Source organism: Vicia villosa, linkage group LG6 (assembly GCF_029867415.1).
Source record: "Vicia villosa cultivar HV-30 ecotype Madison, WI linkage group LG6, Vvil1.0, whole genome shotgun sequence".
Lineage (NCBI taxonomy): Eukaryota > Viridiplantae > Streptophyta > Magnoliopsida > Fabales > Fabaceae > Vicia > Vicia villosa.
In genome coordinates this window covers 13,140,782-13,161,176 of record NC_081185.1, presented here as the reverse complement: position 1 = coordinate 13,161,176, position 20,395 = coordinate 13,140,782, and the positions used below count along the sequence as shown (strand labels likewise).

Below are 20,395 nucleotides of genomic sequence, written 5' to 3'. Positions count from 1 at the left end.
TGATAAACCGTGGTTCCACGACATCAAACGCTTCCTTCAAACTCAAGAGTACCCGCTTGGGGCATCAAACAAAGATAAGAAAACTCTAAGGAGACTTTCAGGCAGTTTTTTCCTGAACGGAGATGTGCTATACAAAAGAAACTTCGACATGGTTTTGCTCAGATGCGTGGATAGACACGAAGCAGACATGTTAATGCATGAAGTGCATGAAGGGTCCTTTGGAACTCATTCAAATGGGCATGCAATGTCCAAGAAAATCTTAAGAGCAGGATACTATTGGTTGACAATGGAATCAGATTGTTATAAACATGTGAAAAGATGTCACAAGTGCCAGATCTACGCAGATAAGATCCATGTGCCACCGACTCTACTCAACGTTCTCTCATCTCCATGGCCTTTTTCCATGTGGGGTATCGACATGATTGGGATGATCGAACCAAAAGCTTCAAACGGTCATCGTTTCATCTTAGTGGCAATTGATTACTTCACCAAATGGGTCGAAGCAGCATCTTACGCCAATGTTACAAGACAAGTGGTTGTGAGGTTTATCAAGAATAACATCATTTGCCGATATGGTGTTCCCAGCAAGACCATTACTGACAATGGTTCAAACTTGAACAACAAAATGATGAAAGAATTGTGTGAGGAATTCAAGATTGAGCATCATAACTCTTCTCCTTACAGACCAAAAATGAATGGTGCCGTTGAAGCCGCTAACAAGAACATTAAGAAGATCGTCCAGAAAATGGTCGTCACTTACAAAGACTGGCACGAAATGCTGCCATTTGCTTTACATGGGTACCGTACTTCAGTGCGTACTTCAACAGGGGCAACCCCTTTCTCTCTAGTATACGGCATGGAAGCTGTGCTCCCCGTAGAAGTTGAAATCCCATCAATGAGGGTCCTCATGGAGACTAAGATATCAGAGGCTGAATGGTGTCAAAACAGATACGATCAGTTGAACTTAATTGAAGAAAAACGTATGACTGCTCTATGCCATGGACAGTTATACCAAGCAAGGATGAAACAAGCCTTCAACAAAAAGGTTCGACCTCGTGAATTTCAAGAAGGCGACCTCGTGCTTAAAAAGATCTTGTCTTTTCAACCAGATTCTAGGGGCAAATGGTCTCCTAATTACGAAGGCCCGTATGTTGTCAAAAGAACATTTTCTGGCGGCGCCATGACTCTTGCAACCATGGATGGTGATGAGCTCCCACATCCTGTGAATGTTGATGCAGTCAAGAAATACTTTGTCTAAAAAAGAACAAAAGAACAGCTCGGTAAGTCGAAAACCCGCAAAGGGCGACTTAGGCAAAAATGAGCGTCTCGGTGGACTGAAAACCTGAAAGGGCGGTCCAGGCAAAAATTAGAGACAATAAACAGAAAAATTCATCCTGGCAGATTGAAAACCTGAAAAGGCAATCTAGGCAAAAATTAAGGATTTATGACAAAGTAACTGCATCAGTCCGTACTTCGTCACCTGAAAAGTCTTTTTCATCAAAGGATCTTCGATCAAATCATCGCCAATCTAAAGCGACAAGCACAATTGGAACTCAAAGTTGTTAGGGGGAATAGTGATTATTGCTTTCAATGTAGCCTTTTCCGCATAATTACCATTTCCAAATTTTGTAAATACTCTATGGAATCACGCCTTTAGCTGATTACCATCCTATTAAATTAATTTGAGCCTGGTGCCCATTTGTTTGCAATTTCTAATTTCTTTTAGCTTGCAAAATGACGCTTTAATTGTGTTATTCACTTTTGAAAAAAGAAAAAAAAAGTTTTAAATGAATTTACTTTTCTTTTTCAAAATAAAAGCGAAACCTTCCTTTGAGTTGTGAACAACAGAAGGAACATCAACAACTATCTCCATAGGATGAATCAAATATTATGATAGGAAAAGCTTTTCTATCCCCAGTGAAGAAGCTCTTCTATCCCCAGTGAAGAAGGTCTTTTATCCCCAGTAACGAAAATTTTCCATCTCCAGTGAAGAGGTTCTTCCATCTCAATAAGAAAAAGATGCTTATCATCCCCAGAGAAGATTAAAGCACGCAACACCATTCATCACCTGTGTTATCTACACCGTGTTGAAGAACATTTGCCAAGTATCTGGTTGTATTGCGACGTCGGTCCCTCTCCAGTATACTTCTTTGTCTGTCAGTATTGTTAGCATGCATGCGACATTCATGACATTCATCATTCATACATATTTGCATCATTTATGCATCATTGCATTTTTCAAATGTTTGCTTTAAAATCACTTGTTTAGGATATATCTATCCTCAAAAAAAAAAAAAAAAAAGGAAAAGAAACAAGTATGGGTGTGTCGTCTCTCCAAGTAGGTCGTCACCCATAAGCAAAAAGAACATATTCTTTCTCCAGTTCCCCACTGAGATCATTCCTCGTGGAAGAAGGTTGCTTCAGTCTTCTCCTCTCAAAACAAAAGAGAAAATCCCGTTGAGTTCATTCCTCATGGGTACAAAGTCTTGTTTGACCGTTTCTTTCCAAATCATTCATGGATAGAACCCTGTCTTTACCAAATATTCAAATTCCGATTCCCCAAACAGAGTTGTGAAAAACAGGCAATAAGCAATAGCCTCATCATCTGAGCAGCTTATGTCTCTTTCAAAAGCTTTTTCCTCTCAAGGAAATCAATCATGAAGACTATTTGACAATCAGGGCCTTATTACTGTTCACAAGGCTGAATAACCAGTAATTTCCCTAGCAAAGTCTCCAGAATCATTTTATCACTTGGATGATAATTGATCATGTCTTTAGAACCACTATCACGAGGCTGGTAGTCGGTAACTTTCTGTTCTGGTTATATTATTTAACATGTCTATCACCATGCTGATAGTCGGTAATATTAACCGAACCTTTGAGATGTATTTACCTTGTCAAGTCTATCACAATGGTGATAGTCGGTAATACAGTTTCATACCTTTCACCTTCGCATTATTAAACAAGTCTATCCCCATGCTGATAGTCGATAATGTCGATAGGTAACCTTTTCTTACAAAGCTATCATTTCTCGGTGAGGCATACACTTGCTTTCCCGAAAAAAAGGAAAAACGGATTCTCTTCCTAAAACGGATTGAGACATCCTTCCCGGTCTCTTGTCCCCAGTGGAGTCAGTTCTTGATATTCCCTCGGTACAGATATCCTTGCATCATTCGCAATTTTGGTATCTTAGGTCCAAAATTTGCGTCTTCTGATATTTAAGTCTCTTCCACCCTATCAAAACGAAGATTTTCAATCTTCATATCTCAGGTTGAAGAAACTTAAATAGGGGCATCTGTCATACCCCAATTTTTGACCTAAGATACCACCTCATATCATAGCATATGCATCATTTGCATCTCTAACAAATTGCATAGCTTGTGTTTGCTACTTGTGACTCAGCAGGGTTTAGTCAAGAAATCAATCATCAGTACAAGCAACAATCAATTAGGGTTTTGTTTTCCCTTCATCTCAAAAGAACCATCTTCACCAACAATCAACATCTGGTCCTCAAAGATTCATTTCAACAAGCTCAGAGGCTTTGAATCAACCAGATTAGGGTTTTGACTGAAGATAGCACACCCTTGACTTTTGCTCAGGATTTGACCTAATGACTTGGGACATGACCTCAAGACCCCAAGTACATCATTTTGGCCTAATCTATTGACTCAAGACATCTCCAACACAGGGACTGATCAACAATGAAATTTCAAATCATCAGATTAGGGTTTTTTTTGAACTATCAGGGACTGAAATCAGGGATCACATTTGGGAAACCCTAGAAATCCCCAGGAAGTCAATCAAAGGTTTCAATAATCTTCAAATAATCCCTATGACAACATCCAATGGAAATTACATCTCAATTCAAGATCCACAGTCATCAATTTCATCAAGTCGACAATTAGGGTTTTTGACCTAATTCACTAAACAAATGACTTTTTAATCAGAACATGGTGCCATAACTTAAAACATGGCTCAAGGTCTTCCAATAACTCAATATGATCCATTCATACCATTCATTTGGTGAGGATAGCTTGGTTCATTTAAAATCTCCAGAAACGCGATTCGTCTGAAAAAGTCAACTGCACAAGATCACCATTGACTTTTGGGGAATTTTGGTCAACCTTGACTTTTGAAGTTTTGAATCATCAATATATGATATATGAATTCATTTGATCAAAGAAAATCAAGAAAATCAATCAAGAATCAAAAACTCAAAGTTTGACTTTTATACTTAGAAAAAATTCTAAGTGTTTTTTAATGGTTTTTTTCAAACTTTGGAAGGGAATAACTCAAAATTTCACCTACAAACTGAAAAAAACTTCCAACATGAAAGTTGTAGATTTTGATCCAATGAACAACTTTGTCACATATAATTTTTTTCCAAAAGATCAACCATTTAAGAGATATGGAGCTTCAAAGTTGGTATCTTTTGAAAATTTCACTTAAAACCTCATTTTCTTCAAAGTTCATGGATCTTTTTCACCCATTTCCCTAAAGGTCTTGAAGAAACTTTCAACTAGGGTTTTGAAGTGTGTAATATGATCTTTCCAAAATGTCCAAGAGCATGAAAAAATATGGAGCATAGCTATGGTTTTGAATTATGCATTTAGTGATCATTTTCACTTGAAATTTCAAGCCATTTTCACTAAGTTATGAACCATTTTGCCAAATAATGCAAGTAATGATGCATCAAGACAATAATTGAAGATATTTTCTGATTTGAAGATCAGAATGGAAGAGGATAAGAAGCTTGAAGTTTAACCATGGTTTAGTCACTTTTAACCATTATGCATTAAATGTAAAGATTCCATTTTATCTCCAAATGCCAAATCACCATTCTTTGATCAACTTGCAAAGCTTGGAGTTCAGAATCCTTGGCCTAAAAATAGAGGTCCAAACTTCATTCAAATTCACACCAAAACCTCATAATCATAGGTTTTCTCTCTTCTTTCTTAAGTTACAAGTTTCATGAGTTTCAAAGAGGGAGAATTGCAATTTCCATCTCTTGCAATTTCTAAGCAAAGTGAGGGTTCTAACATCCCATAAACATCAAATGTGATGTGTTTGATCCATCCACACACCCCAAAAACACTCAAATCTCAAAATCACTACCTCACTTCCATATATGCACATAATAAGCCTTATCATGCCAAAATCCACACAAGCTCATTTCTGACCAAGTTAATCATCCAAACACCATCCATGTACCATATATGAACTATCCCAATCATCATCCCTGACCTGTAACTCCAAAATCACCAAGTTTAATCCTCACTTGAGTCCTACTGCAGATCGGGTACCACAAACTGATCAAGAGGTTTTCAATCCACTCCAAGTATCCAAACATGTTCCATAAGGTCCACTGAAGGTGTTCAGATCAAGAAACAACATCTGGAATCCCTTATTTGCGGAATTCGATCCTCAGTTGTGCCGTTTTTAAGGTAAGTGTTCATGAACTTCAAACTCTATCATACATGCATCATAAATGAAAAATTGAGTTACCATCTTGTTTCTGCACCATCACTGAATAATAACCCTCAATCAATTGCATCATATCATGATCATACACGATTTCACAATGATTTGTCATATTAGGGTTCTTCGTGTTCATCAGAAAATTAATCATCTTAGAACAAAAATAAATGAAATTAAAGATCACCATCATGTTCCTTATGGAAAATCGAGTGAAATAGACCCTTTACTTGTTCAAATTGGTTCAGTTTCAGAAAAATTCAAAATCAAAATAGGGATGTGTTCTTGGCGCCATTTTTTGTTCAGAAGTTTCAAATACTTGTTTTTGAATATAATTAAATGAGTGTGTATCATAAACAAGCTGCACGCGCAGCTCAGTTGGTTGTTGTTTTGAGCAGTGAACCTCAGGGCGTGGGTTCAAACCTTGGCAGGACCAAAACCCAATTTTTTTTGACACTTATTTTCTTCAATTTCTTTACAACTTCAATTAATTATTTAACCAATCAAAATTCATCATTTTCACTTCACTTTTTTTACACTTCTTATTTAATAGGTATATTTTAAGAACATCCAAAAAAATCACAAAAAAATATTAATTTAATACATTTTTAATTAAGTTTAAAATGACATATTTTTAAGTATTTTTTATACTTTAAAATTTGTTTTTTTCATTTGATTTTTCAAACTTAATCACTTGTAAATATTTTGTGATCAAACCCTAATTATTTAGGTCTTAATTAAGCATGAAATTTGTTTTTTATCTTAATTAAGTTGACTCTTGTCAAAATTCAAACCGTTTTAAAAACAAACGATCACAATTTTTCAAAACGATAAACCGTTTCTTTTTGGTTTTTCTTTTCAAAAGAAACTATTGATTAAATCTTTTTGGATTGATCAATTGATTTTCAAACATGGGCCTCTCGAATATTAGAGAGTGTAAGTCCCTTTCCTTTTTTCTTTGTACAGTTTTTCTTTAAACAGAAAACTTCTTTCAAAACAAAACTTTCAAACTGTTTTCAAAACGACGAAACCTCGCGTTCTTTAACAAAACAATCAACCATGTTTTATAAAATAAAACACGGGCCTCCACATAGGTTTAAGTCCCATTCCTGTACATGAAATTAGGTATTTCATTGTACACACACCTTTTTGTACATACCTCGATCAATTTGATTTTTAATTTTGAATAACTAATCAAAAATGGAGGTTTTTCTTTAAATCTTCCCAAAAATACCATGGGCCTCCATGTAGGTATAAGTCCCAAGCCCCTTTGTAAATACTTGTTTACATAGCTTTTGAATAAACTCAATGGGCCTCTCCCCGAGTATAAGTCCCGAGCCCCCGTGTATACAAATGGATCATGCTTACACGTATATTTCCTTCATAAACTCCATTATATACACACACCTTGTCATATATATGTAATTGTTCATATTTGTTCATGTACTTGTTCATATTTGTTCGTACTTGTTCATATTTGTGATCATGTTATATATATGCTTGTTCAACTTAGTACAACACTAGGTTCCCCATAGCCTCCTATTGGGCTTCGTGCAAAGAATCTCCCTAGTTTAGGTTAGGACATAGAGTATGGTTTCCCGGTGAAATCGCTCTAAGAGCTCAAACCAACTATACCATGCCTCCTCTTGGGCTTTGTACAACTGACTTGTCCCTCCCATAGCCTCCTCTTGGGCTTACAATGCAAGGACCCTGGATTGTCCATCCCATAGCCTCCTCTTGGGCTTACAATGCAAGGACCCTCGGATAGCCTCCTCTTGGGCTTCGTACAAGGACCCACGGGCTTCTTATAAGCATCCACAATATCCAAATCAAATACCCTAGGAGATTAGACACTTATCATCTCTATGATAGGAGTATCTCTTCTATATCATCACAAACAATCAATCAATCAAATAACTCTTTTTGCCACAAGGCTGGCTAATCAATCAAACCGTTTTGCCACCATACTGGCTGATTAATCAAAGTTTTTGTCACAAGGCTGACTTCATTGAAACTTTTGCCACAAGGCTGGCTGATTAATCAAAACTTTTTGTCACAAGGCTGACTTCATTGAAAGTTTTTGCCACAAGGCTGGTTAAACAACAAAAACATCTTTATCATTCTAAGCACCATAAGTGGCATGGCCCAGGGCTTATAATGAAAAGATTTTCAAACAAAATCAAACAGATGTATGTGATGATATAGATTAGATACATCGAACATTGAGATGACATTTGTCTCTTTTCCTTTGCTTCCACTAGCATAAGTGGGAACTACGATTGCTCTGACTTTCTCAACATCCCTTTGAGAATACGTAGGCACAAGGACGTATCCTTGGCGAGCAAAACTTCTCCCTCAAACCATTCAAATCTTAGCACCCGTAGACCTCGAGCTACAGATGCTCTGATTCCCTCTAGGGGATATGTATGCAGAGGATCGCGATGATCTTTGCGAGCATAATCAAACAAACACATTAGGTCCCACCTATTTCACAAGAACCTCTCAATAACATGGAATGAAAAACATAGAAAAGAAACCTATAGAGTACTATAGATACGTTGGGTGCTAATACCTTCCCTTCGTATAACCAACCCTCTTACCCAAGATCTCTCCCCCACTTTTAAGGTTATTGCAACCTTTTTCCTTTTCCTACTTTGGAAACAATAAAAAGTTTGGTCGAAATAAAGAAAAATCATTTTTTTGAGCACTCGAGCCCAAAGAAGGCATCAGGTGTCTCATCCCGAAAAAGGATACGATTTTTCCCCGCGACACTAATGTCCTAACATATGCTATGAATGTTATTAGAACATAGTTTGGTTCTACTCTTATCTTAGTGTTTTAATGATAACAATTAAGTAAATTTTGTATAAGTAAATATGGTACTCCAATTATATATTTCTTATGTCAGAAGATGTCCTAATACAAGTACCATCTGAACTAAACATTATGCAAAGCTGGGAAAATGTTGAAAAGGAAAGCTGCTAAAAGTCCTAAGAAAGAAACATATGAAGGCACCAATCGCAGTAGACAAACTCTATTGGAAGTTATATTTAAGTCAGAACAAAAGTTACGAACAGATGCAAAGTTCTGAATCAAGATAAGATTCCGTTAAAATATGATGATTAGAAAAATGGCTAAAGCACTCAAAAGGAACAATTCCCAAGGATGATTGAAGAAGCAACGCACATGCAGCACGTTGGAGAAACACAAAACAAAAAGCAAACACGCAAGAATTGAATGCTCTCTCAAGATCAAGATAACGGACAAATATTCAAAGACATATATACAAGATCACTTTGAAAAGAAAAGCGTGTGTGGTGTGTTCATCAACCAAGAGCTGACATATACAAACTAAAAGAATGCCAACACAAAATGATGAACTCTTGCGCTGAAGAATAATCATTTTCTAAGTTCACCGTATCTGTACTAAACTCTTAGTAAAATATCACAGTTGTGATTAAAGCTTTCTAGAAGCAAATCTTGAACACTATTGTTAACTTGTAACACTTCCTTGAGAGACCAGTTGGGTCAGATTTCTCAAAAAATGTAGGACTACTTTAGTCTTAGATATTTCTAGATCAATAAACATTATATCTCGTGGAGATCCCTGAACGGTTTATTATCTGGTGTTAGTCACAAGCAGTTGGTTTGTGCAAGGTTGTTAGTCACACGCAGTTGGTTTGTGCAAGGTTGTTAGTCACAAGCAGTTGGTTTGTGCAAGGTTGTTAGTCACAAGCAGTTGGTTTGTGCAAGGTTCTTAGTCACAAGCATTTGGTTTGTGCAAGGTTGTTAGTTACAAGCAGTTGGTTTATGCAAGGTTGTTAGTCACAAGCAGTTGGTTTGTGCAAGGATGTTAGTCACCAACAGTTGGCTCATGCATTTGTAATCAAGTTTGATTATGGTGGATTAAGTCGTCTATGGAGAGAGGCAAAATCACATTGGCGGGTGTGTCATACCCCAAATTTGTCCTACCCCTTTTAATTTTATCAGGCTTATGGCTTTTAAATCATGTGCATACATTCTCACCACCTATTCATGTTAGGTAAAATCATTCATTCATCTGCATCATATGTGACTTTATCAGGACAAGGGTCGGGTGACATGCATTGTATTCTTATGGTTTCATCTGATCGAATGTTGCCTTTCAACATTACTTATGTAGCAAGCTATCTTGGCCCTATTGATATTTGTTTCCGTTTCTCAAGAAAAGAAGCTTTAGAAGAAAGGCATGTGGGAGAAGGATTGAAATTGAAAGTATTCACTTGAGTTGACTCTTGGTTGACTAAGTCATATTGACTTCTCCCTTAGTATTTGACCATGGCCACACTTTAAAAGCATTTTGGATGCAAGGGTTATTCGATTCCATCATTCAGGAAAAGAGGATTCAAATCTAGCAAAGGAGTAAAGTCATTCATTTCCAATCATTTGAAATATAAAGGTCAAATTCAGGATCAGCCACTACAAGCTATTTAAAGAGGGATCCTACATTTTCATTACACTCCAAGTCAAGGACACATGCATCGTTGCCATTACATGAAACTTGCAGCAAAACCCTAATGTCTAAAAAAGAAGAGAAACAATGTCCTAAACTTTGTGCCTTCTCCATCTTCAAAGTCTTCATGATCAATCTTCATCTTTAATCTGTGTTTCTAAACTCCTTGACCAAACAGCCATGTTTGCAACATACCTGCATACCAATTACCAAACCATGAGAATTAATGCATGTTTCCACTTCAAGTTTAAAAACCCAACAGTCCATACATTTTCACACACAATTCCAAACTTGCTGCACATTACCAAAAGCAGAATAAAAAACCTTATACAAAAGACCTACATAACACATTTCAAACATTCAAACCAATACATACACTCACTAACATCCCTAACTGTCAGCATCCTAACTTTCTATACTTCCTCACTAAACACTAACAGTCAATTAACCAAACTTCTTCAACTCCTACTCTACAAGAGAACACCAAAATTAACCATGTACAGTTACAAACCATATGTTATCATACAATAAAAACCACAACAGAAAATTGAGATAAGAAGACTGAACCGAACTTGCTGCGGTTTCAAAATAAAGACCTTTCCACATCATAATGACCCTGCATCATTACAAAACAAATACCGCACCAGTTCGAGGGCAGACCTGCATACACAAAGGAAGGACAAATCAGCAATCCATACATCAAAGCCTAGTCCAATTACCTACACTGCAATGTCCCGAACCATTTCAACAAAACACCGTCAATCTGTACTGATAAAAAATAAGCAATAAGTGCAATTTAACCATCACGAACCATTCAGACCCTTAGCTGCCCTGCACATCAGAAAATAATCAACAATTAACAGTTCAGCAAGATCCATCAATATTCAGAAAATATTCAAGAGTCAGAACAGTTACTAATCACCTATCAACTAACTTTCTAACAATCCTAATAGAATTAACTCTCTTCATCTTTATCAATTAGCCCCGCACATGAACAAAACCAAAGCAAAGATACATACATATAAACAATACACATTACATGCCATTCCAAACACAGCAACCAGACCTGCAGCATTAAGCACACTAAACCAAACTGGAGCTGCCATGAACACCGAACAAAACCATAGAACTTCATCTCAAAACACTTTGATTCAATTCCACCAAATCAGTCCCTGCACCATAAACCAAAGAAGGAAAATTAGAAAAACCAAATACGAGTCCCACATCCGAGAAATCAAAAATGTGCTGCAAACTTAGTCCCACATTCAAGAAAGGAAAAAACACATCATGAGCTGTGATCCTGAGTCCCACATCTAAGAGCTCATATTGATTGCCCAATCATTGCCCTATAAAATCAACTTCACCCACCTAGAAGTCGACACCTAAGCACTATCAGCTTTCATCATTGTCTCGCTTGCAGACTTTGAAGAAAGAAGTGAAAAGCCTCAGTTCAAACACTCTCACTGCCACCCTCACCACCACCATACGCTCAAAACAACAACTCTTAGAGCTCCAACATCTGAAGTTCTAAGCAGCGAGCTAAACCTCCATCACACCTTCAATCATCATCTCTCAGCTCTCAATCACTCACAGCACAGAAATTACAACAAAAAAAAGAGAAGAAAAGCAAAAGAGATGAAGAAACGGAAAGCACGAAAAGTGAAACAGTCAAGAATCACCTGAAAAATTTATCATCTTCCTCAACTGCGTTTTCACCAAAGCAAAGAGCCTTCCCTCTTGTATTCTCGGTGCTTCATTTTCAGCCTTCATTTCAGGTAAGTCTTCAGTTCCCTTCAAACCTTATGCGCTTTCAATGCTTCATTGTTGTTAAGGTTCAATTTTCCTTTGTATCTACTTCAATGGCCGAATTTGTGAGTTTTCCTACTTTAGGGTTCGTCTTCCCCTTTTTTCCGATTCGTACATACGCGGTTTCCTCCTAAGAAATTGACGGTAGATTCGGACTCAGAGCGGGTTTTTAGGTGTAGCTTATGTTTAGGTCTTGTTGGTTGAGAGGGAGGAGACGGTGGCTCAAGGTGAGGGTAGGCCGTTTGCGCCGTTTGTTCGTTTGATAGCGAACGAGAGAACGAAGGGGAAGGGGAAGCTAATTCGTCACATTCCGAACCCCAAATTTCCTAATCCAACTATTCTTTTTTACTTTATTAATTGCCAGTTTTTTAATTTTTGTCTGATAAATGAAACCTGAATAATAATAACAATTGAAACTGGATCGAAGCAACAAATCCGGTGGGCCTTCACGAAGTTACCCTTCACACCCCCTAGGGCCCAGTACAACATTTTTGGCATAAGAGAAGCTGTAACAAAAACTCTGCTGGGCCAGCAATTCTTTGGGCCCAGCGCCTTGCTCTTCACACCCTCATTTCAATAATTCGCCCCCTGACTTACACCATGTTTTTGTTAAAATTTAGGTATTGACATAGTTTTGGTTATTAAATTTCCTTTGATAAAACAATAAAAACCATGCTTTTCTAGATAGATTTTAGTTGATTTTTAGAGTTAATTGCTAGATACTTTTAGGTCCGTTAACACTCTTTTAATCATAAAATCAATAAAAAATAATAGTACTTTTAATTCACTTGTGTGCTATATTTTGAATTGTTCTTTTTCATGCCATTTTCAATATTCTACCTTTTGCTTTAATTTTCATGCTTCTTTTAAATCCTAACCTTAGGTAGAAACCATGATAATAATAAGTAGAATTCCCCATTCATATTAAGCTAGTTTTTTAGGCTAGTTCTCTTTCTTTACAACATAAAACATCTAAAAATACTTGAATAAATTTCCCATAAAAAATACCAAGAAAACTCATAAAAAATGACTAACAAATACTTTGACTAATAAAAAGGGAATGGAAGCTTGTAACTTCCCTTGCTTAAGGGATGTTCGAGTGCTTGGGGCTCCCTTGCTTAAGGGTTCCATTCAGGCGTAAGTTCCCAACCTTTAAAAAATACAAACCAAAGAGTAATTCGAGTTTCCCTTGCTTAAGGGATTTCCTCGAAACACTCAAACTCTCCCTCTTCTCTCCTTTCTTAAGGGCATTGTTATCTCCGCTCCATTGCATCCTAGGCTGTCCCCTTATGCAAGAGCGCGAGCGTTAACTCCGCCCAACTAAAAAACACAAAACAAACAAAACTATGAAGCCGAACTACGGCGCTCTGATTCCTGAAAAGGATACGTAGGCATCAAGTCGCGGGGCTTGAACGAGCACACTTGTAAATAATTCCTTCTTTTCCCCGTATTTCTTTTTGCATGCATTCACATATAGGTAGATATAGTACACACCCTTTAGATAGAAACAAACATAGGTGGATACCATCGAGTACGATGGGCGCGAGGGGTGCTAATACCTTCCCCTCGCGTAACCGACTCCCGTACCTAGATTCTCTGGTCGCAAGATCCTGTTCTTATTCCTTTGTTAGGTTTTCTGATATTCCTTTCCCTTATGGGATAAATATATTGGTGGCGACTCTATTCATTTTTCGCGAGCGTGCGACAGCTGGCGACTCTGCTGGGGACATCCTAAGCAAGTCGATCCTAGCCTTTGTTTGTTTCTTTTATTGGGTGTTTATTTGTTTTTTATGTCTATATCTTGTATATATGTTTGCATGTTTTATTTTCTGCTTGCATATCATGTTTATTTCTGCTTGCACATCATGCATATGGATTATATTTTGTGTTCCTTGGGGTCTTCTGTTCTGTTTTGCAGGTGGGGGGTTTGTGTGAGGTAAAAGGCCCACTACCCAGGCCAGTGACACATAGGATTAGCGTGGATGCTCATGTTGACTACCGTAGCGCTTGCTATGGATGAGTTCAATATGGGGTACCACAGCTGGGCGAGGTTCTTTCATGGAACACTGTGTCTGGCACGCTTGTTGCCTCAAACACTTTGTACCCCATGGGAACTGTAGACCCTAGTGACCATTAGGGACCACCTGTCCGTGTCAAGAATTCATACCCGTGAGTTTGGGGAGGGACAGGATACTAGCCTTCATCATACCCGGATTTTCACATTGCAATCTGAAGCCGAAATTTTGAACCTGTTACAATCAGTATTACCCAGATATTCGGAACTGCGAGAGACATTCAGTCTCTCACCACATCACGCACATGACACATCATGCTATTGCATCCACCTCACTTCATTTGTGGGGAATCCTAAAATCTATTTCCATAAAAAAGAAAATGAAAAGAAAAAGAGAATATTTTACTTCACAAAAAGAAAAGAAAAGAAAATATACAATTACGAATGGACTTTAGGATTCTCCCGATGAAATGCATTCCGCCATATCATTTAACATGCATGTTTATTTATTTTCAGGAACATTTGGCTTTGTCTCCGACAAACTCATGGCTCCTCCATTGAAGACTGGTAGTCGCAACATCTCCTACACATTTCTAAATCCGAATCTGGATTCTCTCGAGTGTTTGGTTAAGAAGATCACGCCGGATGAAACAACCAAGTTCCGTGAAAAGTATGGGTATATTCTGAGTCTTCTCAAGATGCCGTTCACCAAATACGAGCAAGAAGGAGTTCATACCTTGCTTCAGTTCTACAACCCTTCTCTCCGTTGCTTCACGTTCCCTGACTACCTTTTGGTTCCCACATTGGAAGAATATTCTCTTTTCCTCGGTGTTCCGATCAAGAAGGGAGAAGTTCCGTACTATGGCACCATGGAGGCTCCCACTTCTATTGAAATCTCCAAGGCTCTTTATTTGAGCAAGTCAGTTGTTGATGCAAATCTTTCCGAGAGAGGAAGATATCAGGGTTTTCATATGGAGTTCCTGGTCAAAAGAGGGTGTGATGCTGCTGAAGCGAAAGAATGGGACACTTTTAGGGCTATCCTGGCTCTAAGTATCTATGGTGTCCTAATGTTCCCGAACGTGCCTGATTTTGTTGATATGAGTGCAATCCATTTGTTCATTCTACAGAATCCTGTTCCTACACTCTTGGGGGATGTTTATCATTCAGTTCATCAAAAGAATCGTCAAAAGAAGGGTTTGGTCAGATGTTTTGCTCCTTTGCTATACCGTTGGTTCAGATCACATTTGCCTGAACGTGGAGCTTTCGTTGATAGTAGGCACACCTCTAAATGGGCTGAAAGGATTATGGGACTTAGAGCCAAAGACATTGTATGGTATAACAGATCTTTGGAAGACAAGGAGGTTATCATGAGTTGTGGAAAGTTCAATAATGTGCCCCTCATGGGTGTTAGAGGTGGGATCAATTATAATCCCGTCTTGGCTAGGAGAACTTATGGATATGCTTTCGTCAATCCTCCTGAGCAATCTGAGATTGCTGAAAACCTTTTTTATCATGTAGCCACCAACACTGGGTAGATGGCAGAAGCTGTGCAAGCCTGGAAGAACATTTGTTGGAGAGACAAGAAGCATTTTGGTCAAAGGGACTGTGCGACTTATGAAAACTATACTAAGTGGGTCGAAACTGTGGCTAATACCCAAGGGATGCCTTTCCCTATTAAGGATCCTTTGTACCCTCCTGTTGGCGCACAACCCAACATCGTCTCCATGCCTCGTTATAATCAGACTGTTGAGCAGAATCGGAAATTGACTGAACAAATGGAGACGATGCAAGTTAAGATGAATACTGATAGGCAAGAGAAGCTTTCTGCCCTTCATAAGTTGAAAATGAGAGAAATAGAGCTTGAAGAGTTGTATGCCAAGGGAAGCACTTCTCAGAAGAGGCCGAGAGTGGTTGTCGATCCCAAGTCCACTAAAATTCAAGAGAGGAAGATCAAAGAGCATTATGAGGATCAGTTGGCGGAATTGACAAAGAGGCTCCAAATCCAGACTGATATAGCCAAATCAGAGAAAGCCCGTCGAAAGAAAGCAGACAAACTCCTTCTGGAACGTCAGGCAAGGATTGAGGGGTGTTATGAAGAGATTCGCAAGTTGAAGGGTCGAGTGGAGGAAAAGGGGCAAAGTGATACTCAAGCTCAAGAGGAGGCCAGAGGTTGGGAATTGAGAAGCCGTTACTTGGAGACCATGCATTTCAGAAAGGACCTATTGATTCAAGAAGTTGTTAAAAGACCAACCCATGCTGAGACCAAAAAGCTGTTTGAAGAAATGAAGGCTTGGAGCTATAAGAACATTGGAGATAGCCCACTCCGTCATTTGGACATGGGAGATCCTGCTTAGTATTGGTTTTTGTTATAAAATCACCACCAGTCTTGTTGGATGGGGTTCTTATTTCCATTTTCTGTATTGTTGGCTCATGAGAGCAGAATATTTTGTACTTCAAACGTGGTTGTGGAATTAATGGATTATGGTTGTTTATCTTGGTTGCGCTTCGTTATTTCTTATTATCTTGTGGTGTTGGTTCGAGACAAAGCCAAAAATTCTTGAAAATAATATAACATGCACACATGCACCCATGCACTCATATCATACTGCATTTTCAGGTTTTTTTATCAGATTCTAATTGGGGTCCCTTCCAACAACAGATTTCTTTTCCGACGACGAAGCTGACTTTCTTACATCCTTACCGCACCAGGAGCAACTAGAGAATCATGGATCAATTTGAACAGAGTCAAGCTGCCCTCCGTAGGGATATGGATGTTATGGGGGAAAGAATGACCCAACTTATGGAGACTCTTCATGTCGTTGTCCAAGGGCAAGAAGAGCTCAGAAAGAGCGTTGCTGGGCTGATCAAAGATACTCCTACCAATTCTGCTGATGGAGGGGTGAAAACTAAGGAGATTCCTGCTGAGGGGATACCAAAGGTAGTGGATGACCACCACGAGGTTATTGACCTTGAACATGATCTTACCGCTGAGTTGACTGAGACTGCTAAGATGTACCAAGCTCTCGAAGAACGCCTTAAGGCCGTTGAGGTTGCTAAAACTTCGAGTTTCGACACTGCTGCTATGTGCTTGGTACCTGGGATTGTTATTCCCCCGAAGTTCAAAGTGCCAGATTTTGATAAGTACAAGGGAGTTACCTGCCCAGAGACTCACATTCGTTCTTACTGCCGTAAGATGGCCGCTCACGCTGAGAACGAACCTCTACTTATGCATTTCTTCCAGGATAGTCTCACTGGAGCCCCATTAGAGTGGTATATGAAGCTCGAGAGGTCTAATGTTAGTACTTGGGGAGAACTTGTTGATGCCTTCTTGAAACAATACCACTACAATACTGCTATGGCTCCTAGCCGCGCACAGCTGCAAAATATGTCACAGAAATCTGAGGAGTCTTTTAAAGAATACGCCCAGAGGTGGCAAGAACTTGCTTCCCGTGTCCAACCTCCTCTCTTGGACCGCGAGTTGATTGATCTGTTTATGGGAACTCTGAAAGGGCCGTATCTTCAGCACATGGTTAGTAATACTTCTCCCTCCTTTTCGGATGTGGTTATCATTGGTGAAAGAGTTGAGAACTGTGTCAAAGCGGGTACCATTCAGGGTGTTACTAGTCCTAGCACCTCAAGTGGTAATGGTAAGAAGCCGTATTCTGGGTTTGTGAGGAAGAAGGAAGGTGAGACTAGCACTGCCTCTGTTGACCAAAGCCGAGCCCCTGCATATTCTGCTGTTCCACCTCCTTATTATCCGATGCCTTATGCTGTTCCTGGTCCATATGTCCCTCAGGCGTATGCTGCTGCCCTTCCACAACCATGGATGGCACCCCAACAGCCTTTTGTACCACAACAACAAGCCGCTGCTCCTCAGAATCGTCAGCAGAACCCTAGGCCTCAAGGTCAAAGGGGCCCACAAAGGCCAAGGTACCAAGACAGGCGTATAGATCCCATTCCGATGCCGTACGCTCAGCATCTCCCTCAGTTGCTTGCTGGTCAGTTGGTACAATTGCGTGAACTAGGTCCTCCACCTAGCCCTCTTCCCCCTGGGTATGATGCGAATGCTCATTGTGAATTCCATTATGGGGCTCCAGGCCACACAATTGAGAAGTGTAGGGCATTCAAGTGGAAGGTTCAGGATTTGCTGGATGGTAAGTTGATCTCCTTTGCTCCTACTGGTCCCAATGTGCAGAATAACCCTATGCCTCCGCATGCTGGTACGACCAATGCTATTGAGTTATGTGATGATCAGGTCCTGGTAAATGATGTTAATGAGGTTAAGATGCCGCTAGCAGTTGTCAGAGAACATCTTATGCAACAAAAGGTTTTGTGTGAGCTACATGACTACTGTTTGCAATGTTCTTCCAATCCGGAGGAATGTGCTAGATTAAGAGAGGAAATCCAAAAGCTGATGGATGAAGGCGTTCTTAGGGTGGAAAGGGTTGTTTCTAGTGAAGATGTGGCCACTTTAGAGATCCCTTACTACCCTGCTGAAGTATCGAGGACTCAGGACACTTCTTTGGTCATTCATGCTCCGAGTACTCCCTTGGTCATTCGTGCTCCGAGTACTCCCTTGGTCATTCAGGCTCCGAGAATTCCGATGGTTATTCAGGTTCCAAATACTCCTTCGGCTCCTTCAACCTCATCTCTTGCTCCCTCTCCTGTGAATGATTCTAAGGCTGTTCCTTGGAGTTATAATGCCGTGTATATTCGAGGGAAGAAGTTTGACTGTCCTCCAGTGGGTACTTCGAGTATCACAAATATTGCAGGCACTAGTGGCATAACCCGTAGTGGTCGAATCTTTGCTGCTCCCCCTCCGCCTCCTAAAGAGACCAATAAGGATGCTAGTGCACAAGCAAAAGGAAAGCAAGTTGCTGTTGATCCTCCTGTAACACGTAATGCACAAGATGCCGAGCAACTCTTGAAGATCATTAAGAAAAGTGATTACAAAGTGATTGACCAACTTGATCAAACTCAAGCTAAAATCTCCATCTTGTCCCTTTTGGTGCACTCAGAAGCTCACCGTGATGCTCTTATGAAAGTTCTGGCTTCCGCTCACGTAACGCAAGACATTACCGTGCCTCAGTTTGAAGGGGTTGTGACCAACATTGCTGCTGGTAATTGTTTGGGTTTTAGTGATGATGAACTTCTGCCCGAGCGTAGAGCACACAACAAAGCGTTGCACATCTCCGTCAAGTGTCTGGATGCTGTATTGTCTCGAGTTCTGATTGATACAGGTTCTTCTCTTAATGTGATGCCCAAGACTACTTTGTTTAAGCTGAGTATGGATGGGGTTATGATGAGACCATGCACTATGAGTGTCAGAGCGTTTGATGGTTCTAGAAGGTCCGTAGAAGGAGAAATTGATCTGCCTGTTCTGATTGGCCCTCACATGTTCTATATTGCCTTCTATGTTATGGATATACGTCCTTCATACACTTGCCTCTTGGGTCGTCCTTGGATCCATGCTGCTGGGGCTGTGACATCTACCCTCCATCAGTGTTTGAAATTTGTTGTGAATGACAAGATTGTTGTGATCACTGGTGAAGAGGATTTGATAGTCAATAATCTGGCGTCATACCGTTATGTTGAAGTGGAGGGAGAGATACAAGAGACACCCTTTCAGGCCTTAGAGATTGTGTCGGTTGATAAACTCCCTGTGGTTGAGAATAAGAAGGAACTCGGAGCACCCCTCTCGTCTCTAAATGATGCTAAGGCCTTCTTAGAAGCCGGTACTCCCCATAGTGCCTGGGGCAAACTGATTGATGTTCATGAGAAGCGAGACAAGTATGGCCTTGGGTATCAACCGTCTTCTTCTACTCAGCTCAGCATAATTCCTGGAAAGAAGGTGATTCCCCCCATTTCTCAAGTGTTCGTCAGTGCAAGCACCAGTTCTGGAAGTCAGGTTCTCGCCGTGGATGATGATGATGAAGAAGATCTCTCCAGATTCATTTGCCATGCTGCGCCTGGACAGGAGCTCAACAATTGGACTATCTTGGACATCCCCAGAGTCACTTTTATGGAGATGTAATTTTCTTGTTTCGATAAGTCATATGCTTCGCCCTAAGCATTTTGACCATTTGTACAAAGAAGGGCCCCCATGTTATTTCAATTTGTTTAATATTGAATGAAAATCATACCTTCGCATGCAATTACTGTTCCATTTCTTTCATTTTTGTTTTTACTTAAAAAACTTTTTCAAAAATGGCAAAGCTTTTTTTTTTTTTTTCTTCTTTATGTGTTGCATTCTAAGGCATAAATCATCCATCGTGCAGATCCGGCTCGGATTCCATCAAAAATGATAATGTTACAGTTCCACGTCTTAATATCCTTGAGAATCCAATTGACCAAGCTGATGAGGATAGTGGGGAAGATTGTGAAGTCCCTGAGGAATTGGCAAGACTTTTGAGACAAGAGGAGAAATCTATTCAACCACATCAGGAAGCCATAGAAATCATCAACCTCGGTTCAGCAGAAGCAAAGAGAGAAGTCAAGATAGGGGCCGCTTTGCAAAGTGATGTGAAGAGAAGGTTGATTGAGCTGCTTCGAGAGTATGTTGATATCTTCGCCTGGTCGTATGAAGACATGCCTGGTTTAGACACGGA

The 20,395-nt window shown here is 39.6% G+C and overlaps 1 protein-coding gene across 1 annotated transcript; it reads left to right on the top strand.

Annotated features, from left to right (window-relative positions):
* Positions 1-14,332: 14,332 nt before the first annotated feature.
* On the top strand, positions 14,333-15,322 carry LOC131613213 (uncharacterized). Its single transcript, XM_058884901.1, has one exon. It carries the CDS (start codon positions 14,333-14,335, stop codon positions 15,320-15,322), a length of 990 nt encoding a protein of 329 aa, XP_058740884.1.
* The last annotated feature ends 5,073 nt before the right edge of the window (positions 15,323-20,395 follow it).